The following is a 13,363-nucleotide window of genomic DNA, read 5'->3' as shown; positions in this document are numbered from 1 at the left end:
TAGATTGGGTGGGGAGCAGTGGGGAATGGGAGAAGTGTGGAGAAGGGAGAGGATCTAAATTCAGTCAACCTATATTGTATGAAAATCATAAAAATTCAATTAAAAATGCAAAAATTAAATAGAAACAAAACCCACCATCTACTTGCAAACTGTAATCAGAGCAGCTCAGAAAAGCCTGGCAGGAAATCTGGTTTAAACCTGCTCTGTGGGGCTCACAGTATGTGTGATGTGGAGAGGAACAGGCCTGTGATTTTACAAGAGGCAGCTGACAGTCTGCCGATGCATGGAAGGTGGTTGGGCTCCTGCCAGGGCAGTTTAGCAGAGCAGAGGCAGCCCTGCAGATAGACCACAAAGTCGGGGAAGAGCTGGCCCTTCCTGGGACAGAACGTACATCCTATTAGGAGTGGAGCCTGTAAAGGAGGAGGGTTCAGGGGAAGCAAGGTGGAGGACTCAGGGACAGATCAGGGAGCACCTAAGGAACCTGGACTTCATTCTCCATGCCGCAGCTCATTCCTCCTTTACAGTGCTTGCCCCATGGCACTTGGACCATGCGGAGTCCCAGGAGAGAGGGTCTATGAAGATGAAATACACACTAGATCCCAAAGACTGAGTACCCCCCAAATTGAGATGGATGTAAATGGTCTTATCATTTTGCACATGTTGATTATTTATAAGATAGCAGGATTACAATCATTTGAATATACTGAAATTAACAAAATTTGACATCATGTGTCTATTATATATGTAACTGACACGCTCTTTTATGTTTCATTTTATTATTTTTATTTTATATGTATGAGTGTATTGCCTGCGTGTATGTGAGTGCACCTGTGTTGTGCAATGCCGCAGAGATCAGAAGAGGGCTTCTGAGTCCCCTGGAACTGGAGTTAAGGACAGTTCATAGCCACTATGTGGGTTCTGGGAATCGAACCCAGGTCCTCTGCAAAGAGCATTCAGTGCTCTTAACCTCTGAGCCATTTCTCCAGCCCCTATTTATTTTTATTTTAGTGTATGAGTGTTACACCTGCATGTATCTAAGTGCACCTGTGTCATACAGTGGCAGGGGACAGGTGTTAGATCCCCTGGAACTGGAGTTACAGATGGTTGTAAGCCATCATGTGGGTGCTGGGAATTGAACCCAGGTCTCTTGCAAGAGCAGCCAGTGCTCTTAACCACTGAGCCACCTCTCCAGACCCTGTACCTGATTTCTTTAGCTTCACACAGTACCCCTGAGAAACACCCTGAGTTTGTGGGTAGCAGTAGTCCACTCTTTTTTTTATATAATGTAGTAGTAGCAGACCATAGAGGACAGTGAAATAACTGTTTTTACTCAGTTGCCTTTTTTCTCAGAACTTGAATATTCCCTTTAAAAGTAAAAAAAGGGCACCGGCCCCACGGCCAGACAGTGCTCAGATGGACTCTTGTGAGATGAGAAGCTGTTAGCTTTTTGAGACACGGTCTCCTTGTAGCCCCAGCTGTCCTGGAACTCACTATGTAGACCAGGCTGGCCTTTAACTCACAGAGAACCACTGCCTCTGCCTCTCAAGTGCTGGGATTAAAGGCACGTCCATCACACCCAGCTGTTACTTTCTTTTATGTAGAAAAGGCCCCATACTTCTCCGAGTGTCCAGCAATAGCACAGAAAGATTTCATAATGCTGTCTACTAAATTATTAGGTTAAAAATAACAAGAAAAATAAAGAGCTAACTTTCCCCACATTTTAGAATGGAAACTTTTTAGTGTTACAGGAAATATGAAAGACATAAATGCAAGGAGTAAAGATAAGAACTCCACATGTTTTGAACTTGGACCTTTCCTCAGTTTGCTTAATATCTATCCTGCAGCTTTTTAAGATGACAATGTGGCACCCTTGATTTACTACTTATCTAATACTTGGAATTCAAAGAGTAAACAAATTTTTAGGTATTTGGTGAGTCCTGCTGTTCACATCTGTCAAATAGGAAGGACCAGGAGTCTGAATGAGCCCTAGCAGGCAAGTGGAATGTTGAAGTCTGTCTGGTTGGAAGACGGGGATCTTGGTTGGTTCAGCCCTTTGGGTGCCAGAGGAAGCCTGGGCACAGCATACCAGAGGAACGGTGGACAGCCTCTGAATGGCCATGCATGTCTCTTCACTGCTAAATCCCCAGACTACTGAAACTGGCCTGCCCACCTTTCACTTGTGATTTGTGGTGTTCTGTGGATCGCCACCCTCCTGTCCCTCTTCCTTCTGCACTGTAGCTGCTGTTGTGGGTGCTGTCTTAGCAAGTGCACGTTTTCCTGAGCCCTGGGACTATTATCTTGCAGCACTGTCAGTGAGTCTCTCAGACTCAAGGATCAGAACTGGAAGAAGCTAGCTGTGTTCCGTCACAGATCCCTGGCAGCCGAAGCTTGAGGTAGCAGAGAACTCATGACCAGAGGCATTCTCCTGACATGCACTTTTAATATTCTCACTCCCTCTCTCCTTCCCCACCCCACTCTTTTCTTCACACAAGGTCTCTCTTGGTAGCTCAGACTGGTCTAGAACTCACCATATAGCCCAAGCTGACCTTAAATTCTAAATCATCCTGCCTCAAATCCCAAGTGGTAGTGAAGGAGAGTGTCCCTCAGCCCCCTCCCTGTCTGAAGGAGAGTGCCCCTCAGCCCCCTCCCTGGGCTCTGAGAAAGAGCTGCCCTCTGCCTGACTCTGGAAATCCCCTCCATTGTTCAAACCCCTTCCTGGTACATGTGTTTATGGTTTCTATGGGAATGGTCTGGGGTAGAAGAGGAAGAACATTCTACCCCAGGTAAGCTATCCAATGGCAGTATACCTGGTACATTTGTTTATGGTTTCTATGGGAATGGTCTGGGTAGAAGAGGAAGAACGTTCTGCCCCAGGTAAGCTATCCAATGGCAGTATACCTGGTACATCTGTTTATGGTTTCTATGGGAATAGTCTGGGGTAGAAGAGGAAGAATGTTCTGCCCCAGGTAAGCTAGCCAATGGCTGTATAGGTTAAGGCTCTGGAACTCAGCCTTAGATTTTTCAAATCCTCTCCTGGTTCTTCTGTGTGTGGTTTCTATAGAAATCCCCTGCTTTGTGTTTTTTGTGGTTTTCATGCTTAAAAGCCCTGTTTTCACTGCTTGGGATCACAGTACAGCTCCTGAGACTGTCTGTGTCCCCAGCCGGTTGGCCTCAATAAAGCGCTTCTTTTTACTGAGACTCAGTGTCCAGGTGGTCAATTTAGGAAATTCTTTGGACCCCGAACAGCAGGATTATAGGTATGTGCAAGCACATCCATTCTGATGTTGTCTGTCTCCCCCTTTCGTTTTCCCTCCCTTCCTATTGTATCCCCTTTTCCCTATAGGAAATTCAACTCAGGGCCTCATACATGTGAGGCAAATATGATATAACTGAGCCACACTCTAGACCATGGTGGATTCTAGGCAGGGCCTCTAACCACTGAGCCACACCCCAGCCCCTCACTGGGGGACTCTAGGCAGGGGCTCCACCACTGAGCCACACCCCAGCCCCTCACTGGGGGATTCTAGGCAGGGGCTCTACAGTGACTCACATCTCCAGATCTCTCTTTACTTACTATTTTGAGACAGGATCTCTCTGAGTCGCCCAGGCTAGTCCTGAATTCATTGTGCAGTTTATTCTGGCCTTGAACCCTCCATCTTCCTGCCTCAGCCTCCTGAGTGCTGGGATGTACAGGTCTTCCTCACCAGGCCCAGCCTGACAATCTGTTTCTGTTAGCCCATATTTGGACCATGAAGTTCCTGCCCAAAGCTACACTGGTTATTACTTTCCGAAAGCTGGTTCTGGGGTGCTGAGGCCAGCGCACAGGCCCAGGGAGAGGCGGTGCAGGCCTGACAAGAGGAAGCCATGTTGAGAAAAGCTTTGTTAACAAGAACAACGGGCAGCCTGGGAAATCACTGGCTCTGGGAGATGAAGTAGGAGGATGTGGGGCAGCTGAGCAGATGCCAGGTCCCCGACCTGTGACTGCAGGAGCAAAGGTGGGGAGGGGAGACAGTGGGGAACCAGCTCAGTGTTGGCCTGCTGAGCTGTCTGGGCTGCCTGGTCAAGACACTGACTCTGCGTGGACTCACGTGTGCATCATTCACCATGGAGACGGGGTTCTTGGCAAGATGGCCAACTTCCTGGCTAACTAGTTTCAGTGCTGACTTCCTCCTGTAGAGCTTCACTCTGGGGACAAAGACCAGGGCTGTTCAGCGGGGCTGGGTCGCTGTTGGGAGCTCAGAAAAGCTGAATGCAGGGGCTGGGCGTGGCCCTGCTCTCTGGATTGAGAGACCAGGGTAAGCCGAGGCTCTCTCCCTCTTCCTGGCCGACTAGAATCCCATAATGGAAATGGACCTGTTTCAGTATCGGCTAGTTCCCTCTAGGCATAACAAAATCACCTTGGCCTATTTGGTCTGTGTTGGTTCCCTCTCTGGAATAGAAACTGGTCTGTGTCCCTCCAAGAAAAATGAGTACAATGCAAACCGACACTGGGCCAAGGTGACAGAGGCTTCAGCTGATCACAGTCATCCCTACTTCACCATCTCCCTGGGCAGCTTTAGCTCTTGGTTTCAATGAGATGCCCACCCCGACTCCATGAAGCCTTCACCTAAATGTGGCCATCACTCACATAATGAAGATGAGGCAGAGGCAGACAGCAAGCAGGACCATGATACCATCTCCCATCACAAACCTCTGGATCCTTTCCACACTGGCTTCTGGTTTCCCTGCCAACAAGAGAGACCTAGGATGATGGACAGCCCTCCCCAAAAATTGTGTGAGCATCCGGCCTTCTCTACTCTATCACCATGAATATGCCACCCACTTCCATCCTTGTATATGACTGCAGCCTCCTGTCCTCTCCCCAACCAAATCGCAGAGGACCCTCAACTCTAGCCCCATTTTAACCTGTCTCTGCCCCACTTCGCTCACTCCCAATGTCATGTGATTGAAGCTCACACTGAAGCTGCTTTTTCCCCAGGTCTCACCCTTCATGACGTCTTGATCTGGTGGCAGCAGGACAGTGCCCCTCTGGGCCCCAAGGTCATTCTGGGCTTCACAGCTGAGCCTCAAGTTAGAACTGAATACTCCATGTAGACTCAGGGAGCTGTTGGCCCAGGGCCCCGTGGAGCTGGAGGTGACGGTGAAGGAGGCATTGCTGCTGTTGCCCCCCAGCAGCCCCTCCCCCAGCCGCCAGTGCAGGGAGGGGGCCGGCCAGGCCCTGAAGGAGCAGCCGCAGTGCAGACCCTCAGCCTCCCAGGAGCGGGAGGGTCCCAGCAGCTGTAGAGGGCCTGGTGGGGGGAAGAGAGGGATCAGGGGACTGCTCCTGGGCTGGCACCCGGCGTCCTGCCCTGTCATCCCCAACTCACTCCTCACGCTGAGGTTCACAGAGGCGTCCTGAGTTCCCAGGCTGTTCTGAGCTCGGCAGACATAGTCTCCATGGTCTTCCCTGTCCACCGAGGCAGCTGCAGCACCTCAGGGGTGGAGGGATGGACGAACCCGGAGGTCAGGTTCACTTTGGTCCAGTTCAAGGTGGCAGGGGTGTTGCTGTCGGCCATGCAGACCAGGCGCAGAGACTCCCCCTCTTGGACCCGCAGAGATGAGTTGCTGTGCAGGACTTGACGTTCTGGGCAGGCAGAGAGAAGGCGGGGCCGGTCCCACAGGGCTCTCCCTCTGCCTTTCTCTTAGTACCCTGTCCATCTGTCTTTCCTCTTCGCTGTCTGATGGGCTTGTGTGGTGGAGTCCACCCCAAGGGAACAGAATGAGTATGCTGGATAACTTTAGTGTCAACTTGACACACCTGGGTTGAGGGAGCCTCAGTTGGGGAATTGCCTCCATTGGACTGGCCTTGGCCATGTCTGTGGGGCATCTTCTTGATTGTTGAGTGATATGAGAGGGCCCAGTCCACTGTGGGTGGTTCCACCCCTGGGCAGGTGGGACTGTGTTGTATAAGAAAGCAGGCCGAGCAGGGGCCAGAGAGCAAGCCAGTAAGCAGCATTCCTCCATGGCTTGTGCTCCAGCGCCTGCCTCCAGGTTCCTGCCCTGAGTTCCTACCTTGGGCTCCCTGATGAACTGTGACCTGGGAGATGTAAGCAGAATAAACCCTTTCCTCCCCAAGTTGGTAGTGGTCAGAGTATTTTGTCACAGCAATGGAGAATCAAACCACAACCGTGAGGACAGGCAGACTCTCCAAGAAGCTCTGGTGCGATCAGAACCACCTTGGTTCTGCTCTTCCTCCTGGCCATCTGTCAACTCCCATCCCCCATTACCTCTGAGGAGTTTCCCCTTCTGTCTCTCACAATTGGTTTCCCAAGACCTGCCTAGCTTAGCTGTGTGTGAGGAGCCCATTCTCAGGGCAGGGACCCAAAGCAGGCATAGCAGAGTACTGTGATGGGTTGTGTGGTGGAATTGCCCTGAGAGTCCAGCTAGACTCTCAGAACAAGAAGGACTTCCTGGAGGAGGAAGACTGAGGGTGGATGTGAAGGACTGACGGGACAATGCCACAGTGGTCTCCTGTGTACCAGTGAGAGCCAGCCATGCTGCAATTGAAAAAATCTTGGCAAAATCACCCTGTACTAGCCAAAGACCATAGACTCTAAATAAATCCTTCACCTGACGGACAGCTGGTTTCCTTACATAAAAGGCTTTCAAATTGCTTAGGAAATGGTCACAGACTCATTATGTATCTGAAGATGACCCTGAACTTCTGATCCTCCTGCTTCCACCTCTTGAGTACTGGGATTACAGATGTGCACCACCCAGATGTGCAACCAGGGCTCATGCATGCACGCTAGGCAAGCACTCTACCAACTGAGCCACATCCCCAGCCCATAAATTCTTAAACCATAAGAGACCAGCCTTTTGACAAAATAATAATGTGAACAAAAACTACAATGGATTCACTGGTGATGTCAGAGAGAGCGGATGAGTTTGTTAAGGAAAGAGACACCATGTTCCTGGGAGTGTGATGAACACAATTTGCAAAGTATGTAGAAATCACAAATGTATGATTTGTTCAAGAACTTTCTTCTCAAGAAATTATTTATTGGCATGTACACAAATGTAGGGAGTGAGCCTATAAGTCACTTATTAAAATATTATTTGTTTAAAAACACGACAAGGAAGACCAGACTTCCACAAAGAATCCATTAAATGTGTTACAGTCTATCATTGGAGAATCATGCAATAATTAACATGTATGAAGATGTCGAATATACAAATATAGATTTCCAAGATACACTAAATTTGAGGACAAAACATGTTTGGGTCAGTTACCATTCACAACATGTATCATGATGTGATTGGCATCAATAAAACCTGGATAACCAATTTATGGGAACTGTGCATTTTTATAACTATCCTGCAAAGATTATTCCAAAGATTATCCTACAAGATTATTCCAAAATCAAAACTCTATGTGAAAGACAAAAGGGGTCTGAGGTGCAGCTCAGTGGGTGTGTTGTGGCCTGTGTGCACAAAGTCCTGGTTCAATCCATGAGAGAGAGAGAGGAAGATGGAGAAGACAGGAAGGACAGAAAAGAAAAGAAATGGAAAAGTTATGAAGCAATGCACATAAAGTGTGTGTGTGTGTGTGTGTGTGTGTGTGTGTGCGTGCACGTGCATCTGTGTATGTCTATGTGTGTCTGACCTGATCCCCAAAGTGATGCAGGTGGGGCCTTGGGAGGAAATTGTGTTAGATGAGGTCATGAGGGTTGATAGACTATGTGAATTTCAAGGAGAGCCATAAGCTTCATTAGAGGAGGCCATAAAGGCATACATTCCTTAGAGTGGCTAACTGGCCCTAAATCGGCAGTCTGGCCTTGTTCAAGCCTTATCAACTGGTCACTCCCTGGACTGAGAGAGAGGCTGTTGAGTCCACCTGTCTCCTTTAGTGCTATAGACATCTCACCAGCCTGCCTGAGCAAGTAATCTTCAGAAAAGAGACCCTCAAGGACACCAGACCCTGGCACAGAGTTAACTCTTGCAGCTGTGTGCAGCAGAGTTCCTATAGAAGACCAGACTGCTCCCTCTTCAGTGCGAAGATAGTCACTCCTCAGGAACAGCTATCAGCCCTTTGCTGGGCTTCCTGAATCCAGGGAGCATGTCCCTTGCCTGTTGCAGGTCTGCTTTGCCTCTTATTTCTAAACTTTAAACTCCTTTCTTTTTCTGCCTCCCTAAATCTAACAAGGGTGACCCTCAAGGTGGGATTAGTGGGTCCTAAGAAGACAGCAGAGTGCTTGTGCATCTGCCTCAGCCCTGTAAGGACAGCACGGGAGAGGCAGCCATCCACAACCCAGGAAGGGCACCCCCAGCAGGAAACAAATATTGAGCACCTGAAACGCAGGTTCCTGTCCTTCAGAATGGAGAAGTCCATTTCTGCTGTGTGAGTCACCCCCTCAGGAGCCAGGGCAGAATCAGACACATTTCCCACTTTGACAAAATCCCCTCACCAGGAAGAAGGGAAGTGGAAAGCCAAATGGATTGAGGTTCTGAGGAGGGTGAGGGCACTTGGGATGAAGACAAGGTCCTGACACTGGGGAGTGCCACACATGTGTTATGAGCAAGGCAGAGGCCATGGGCACCTTGGGGACATGCAGTGTGTAGGTCAGGGGTGTGAGGAGCACATCACCCCTTCCCAGTCCCGAGCCTTGCCTCTACCCCAACCCAAGTACATCTATCTGCTCACCTCCAGAGGGAGGCAGTCCCTGTACCCTCCCCAGGGAGGAGAGGAGACCCTACCTGTCATCTCCCCGGGACACCTTGATGGTCAGCTTCTGTGGAGCATCTGCACAGACATGGGTGTTCCCTTCAGGGAGGAGGCAGCAGTTGCTTCACTCTAGGATACTTAGAGTGGGGAAGGGAGTGGAGCTCAGCACTCTCCTTCCTCCCCATTCCTAGTTTTCAGCACTGAGTATTCCAGTCTTTGCCTCCCACACCCCCAACACCTCTCCCTCCAGGAACCCAAGAGTCTCAGCCTAGCACTCACATAACACATTTAACTGGATAGTTTTCGCCACAGTCACACCAGCTCCAGGGAAGGTCACATGTCAAATAAGGTTGGTTCCATGGTCCTGGGGTTGAGGTGTGAGGCTCAGCACCGAGGACAGGGCATCCCTGACAGTCAGGGATGTGAAAGCAACTGTCATCCAAGTGAACACGGGGGGTGTCCCTCCCTCATAGGCCCAGGGCACAGAACAGATCAGGTGGGCTGTATGGCCCGTCTCCAAGGTCATTGGGACTTGGAAGTCAGGGGTCTGTGTCAGAGCTAGGATAAGAGACAGAGACATAACAGTGGGACCACCAAGTGTGCCTACAGAGAATAGACTTTCCCTCAGGCTGTCTATGGAGGACCCCAGCATGAAGATCAGGGGACCCCCCAACCACGCCCTGGAGGCCCTCAAGACCCATGCACATGACATCACTACTTACCCTTCATGTGCAGAGACAACTTGTTTTTCATGTAACTGTATTTCACAAAAATTCCTGTTTCCACTCTGAAGAAGTACACTCCCGTGTCACTTTCCTGTAGGTCTTTGATGAGCAGGGAGCAATTACTGACCTTCGGGTTCCCGAGGAGGTAGAATCGCCCCTTGGTCTCTGTTTGAACTGGTCGGTCTGGGTTGTTTGTGGCCACTGGAGAGTCCTGGTTTGCATTGGCTCCTTCCAGGAACCAGTAGCCGAAGACAGAGTCAGCAAAAATGACAGAAGTCAGGTAGAAGACACTGCAGTACACAAGGGTGCACAGACCCTCCTGCGTGGTCACTGACTCAGGCACTGTCAGCTGGTATCTTGAACCCCAAGCCAGGGACCCTACAGAGATATGAGAGTTACCTTGGCCCTGCACCCCCAGTTCCTGACCCTGTCCCCACTCACCTGCCCACAGAAGGGGCAGCAGCAGTGACCATAGCATCACACAGCGGAAGGCTCTGGGCTCCTGCGAGGGAGCAGATGGAAGCAGATCAATCATTGAGCATGAGTATTCCTAGCTTTGGTGTCACAGGACTGAGAAGCCACCCCAGTGGAAGCCAGGAATGAGGCCAGAGAGCTGAGTGACCACAGAAGAGGAACTTCTGTCCTAGTTTGTTTCTCCATTGCTGTGACAAAACACTTTGACCACTACCAACTTGGGGAGGACAGGGTTTATTTAGCTTACATATCCCAGGTCACAGTTCATTTGGGAGCCCAAGGTAGGAACTCAGGGCAGGAACCTGGAGGCAAGAGCTGGAGCACAGGCCATGGAGGAACACTGCTTACTGGCTTGCTCCTCTGGCCCCTGTTCAGCCTGCTTTCTTATGCAACACAGGCCTACCTGCCCAGGGGTGGCACCACCCACAGTGGGCTGGACCCTCCCACATCACTCAGCAATCAAGAAGGTTCCCCATGGACATGGCCACAGGCCAGTCCAATGGCAGCAATTCCCTAATTGAGGCTCCCTCAACCCAGGTGCGTCAAGTTGACACTAAAGCTATCCAGCACAGTTGACCCCTTGTCAACTTGACACACAAACACATCACTATTAAACCATAAGCTTTCCAATTTCAACACGGGTGCACTCACATACATGCAGGCAATATGCTCATACACAAAATAAAAATAAATAAAATATTAAAAAATTCAAACACTTAAAAGTCCATAGTCTCTTTTAAAAGTCTCTTAACTGTGGGTGGGCTTCTGTAAAATCCAAAACAAGTACTATCTTATTTCAAAGGGAAGAATCGGGCACACCTAAGCAAAACCAAAGTCCAGCAAAGTAGCTCAAGGCTGGACATTTGCGATTCACTCATGATCTTCTGGACTCCAAAGGTTTCTGGATGCTCCACTTCTGACTGCCATCCACAGCACACTCAGCTCATCTCTCAGACCCAGGTCAGCTCCTGTGGGGTCTCTCCTTCCCCTCGTGGGTCGTTGGCCACCAGTCCATGAGGACAAAAGGAGCAGAAGCAATGAATGGGGTCAGGACGGCCAGTGAGTACTGACAGAAGAAAGCCCTTCCGGGGAGGCAGGTTCAGTGATACAAACAGCTCCAGACTCAGTGAAACAGCTCTGTTTATTCAGTGGGAGTTAGGGAAAATATAGTGTGGAGGCAGTATCCAATGCTTCAGCTGATAGGTGCTCATAGTATGCTTTATTTACACGTGGCAGTAGGCTCCTATCATCCGAATATCGGGCAATGCCTAATTATCATATAGAAAAAAACCTGGGGGTAGTTTTTACTACAGGTAACTATGCCAAAGGTCATGTTTTAAATGAGGCCAAGCATCCCTGCTTGGCAGGAAGATCCTGCTGAGAAAGGAACCAACCTTAACAGCAGGGTTCCCCAACAAGCCCCATTCCACACATACTGCAGTACTTGGTGGTCGTCCCACAGCCCTGGCATTTCCAAAAAGCTGGGGTCTCCAGTGAAACTGAGGCTACACCTTCACCAATGGCCTCTTCTTGCCTCTTGGGGTACAAAGTCTCAGATTCTTTCCATGACCCCTTCAATCCTGGGGCCTTTGCTGTAACTGAAGCTGCACTTTCACCTATGGCCTTTCCTGGCCTCTCAGAGTGCCAAGCCTCAGCTGCTCTCTGTGACCCCTTCACGCTTTCAACACCAGAACCATGCAGGAGACTCTTACACATTAACAAGTCCTATTTCCAGCTTGAGATAGAGGTGCCGGTCCCCTCTGTGTGCTGACCCTGAGGAAATACCTCTTAGAATATTTTCCACAGTAATGCTAGTATCTTGTTTCTTACAGCTGATTTTTCAGCCCCAGCTAACCAGCATCAATTGTCCCAGTAAAGCAAAGGCTTTACTTCAGGTTCCGGTCTCTTAATCACAGCTGATTCTTCAGTCCCAGCCGACCAGAACCCACAGATTCTCAATTCGAAATCTCACACAAACAGCCCTGATAGCCTCTGCTTCCTGTGGGGTCTCTCCCTGCCCTCATGGGTCATTGGCCACCGGTCCATGAAGACAAAGGGAGCAGAAACAATGAACAGGGTCAGGACGGCCAGTGAACACGATGGAAGAAAGCCCTTCCCGGAAGGCAGGTTCAGTGATACAGCTCCATTTATTCAGTGGGGGGTAGGGAAAATATAGTGTGGAGGCAGCAGCCAAAGCCTCAGCTGATAGGTGCTCAGAGTATGCTTTATTTACATGTGGCAGGGGGATCCCATCATCTGACTATGGGGCAATGCCTAATTATCATATAGAAAAAAAATGGGGGTAGTTTTATTGCAGGTAACTATGCCAAAGGTCATGTTCTTAATAAGATCAGGCATCCGTGCTTGGAGGCACTTTCCAGGTAAGTCAGGCAGGAAGCCCCTGCTGAGAAAGGAGCTGACCTTAACAGCAGGGTTCCCCAACATCTCCCCCTGTTTTGTTTTATAAATGGGGAAGTGTCATCACAACCTTTAAGAGCCAACTCATCTATCTCAGGAGAATCCAAAGTTTGATAACTGACCATGACCTGACTGGTAGTAATTTTAGAAATGGCAGTAATTTGTAAGAAATTGTATGAAACAGGGAGCAAGCATCAAAATAACATAATCAGGGGGCTAGTGATAGTGTAACATTCCCCCTCTGAAGAGGTAACCCCAAAATCTTTTTGTGATAAGAGCTCACAAATACTTTTAATGTTTTTGTCTTTGGGACAGAGTAGTTTGCTAAAAGGCCCAAGGACATTTTGACTTTCAGCCAAGAAAGAAACTGGCTATTTTTCTTTGGGGTCTTTTTACCCTAGCTGCCTAGCCAATTTCTATCTCCTGTTCTTATCATACCACCCTCTGAAGAGGCTTACCCAAATTGCCAATAGGGAATTGGGATGCAGACCACTCTGGCTTCTTCCATGCTGAACAGGGATGCAGGGTGAGGCAATTGGGGTACCCCCTTCAGTGGGTCTATCTAAAAGACTCCCAAATTACATATCTCTTAACTATAGGGAGAAAAGAAATGTGTTTGACTGGTGCTTGGAAGATGTGAAGGAAAAGTAGAGGTAAGAGTGAGGGCAAGAGTAGCTAGTATTACAATTTTTAGGCAGGGAACCAGAAAATGTCCAAATTAAAGTTCATTGGAATTTCTTGATGAGGGCCCCCAAAAGTATCCATCTAACAGGTTTTTTTCTCATTTTTCTAGTTTCCCTCAGCTGCAGGTGGGCACTACAGTATTGTAGACCAAGATTTAAAGGCCTACACCTGAGTAGCACTGTCCTATTAGGAACAAAATCACCGATGAATAATAATTGTCTAAATAACATAAGAACTTAAGTCTAATGTCTGGGATGTGTAATCCCTTGAATTCTTAAAGAAATATATTGATGACTTTAATCTTTGGTTATACTTTCCCTTTTGGGTGTTTAAGGACATACAATTGGACCAGATAAAC

General features: G+C 48.9%; 1 protein-coding gene across 1 annotated transcript in view; it reads right to left on the bottom strand.

The window, feature by feature from the left end:
• The window catches only part of LOC103743773 (sialic acid-binding Ig-like lectin 5), a 10,782-nt gene extending 875 nt beyond the window's left edge, over positions 1-9,907 (bottom strand). The window contains 9 exon segments of the mRNA XM_008845245.3: positions 4,089-4,185; positions 4,628-4,724; positions 4,986-5,288; positions 5,367-5,453; positions 5,456-5,623; positions 8,732-8,782; positions 8,984-9,262; positions 9,427-9,807; positions 9,871-9,907. Coding sequence (XP_008843467.1) covers positions 4,089-4,185; positions 4,628-4,724; positions 4,986-5,288; positions 5,367-5,453; positions 5,456-5,623; positions 8,732-8,782; positions 8,984-9,262; positions 9,427-9,807; positions 9,871-9,907 — 1,500 coding nt within the window.
• Positions 9,908-13,363: the final 3,456 nt, after the last annotated feature.

Source organism: Nannospalax galili, unplaced genomic scaffold (assembly GCF_000622305.1).
Source record: "Nannospalax galili isolate Female #2095 unplaced genomic scaffold, S.galili_v1.0 scaffold960, whole genome shotgun sequence".
Lineage (NCBI taxonomy): Eukaryota > Metazoa > Chordata > Mammalia > Rodentia > Spalacidae > Nannospalax > Nannospalax galili.
Note: the sequence above shows the minus strand (reverse complement) of the source record. Positions and strands in the feature narration are given on the sequence as shown.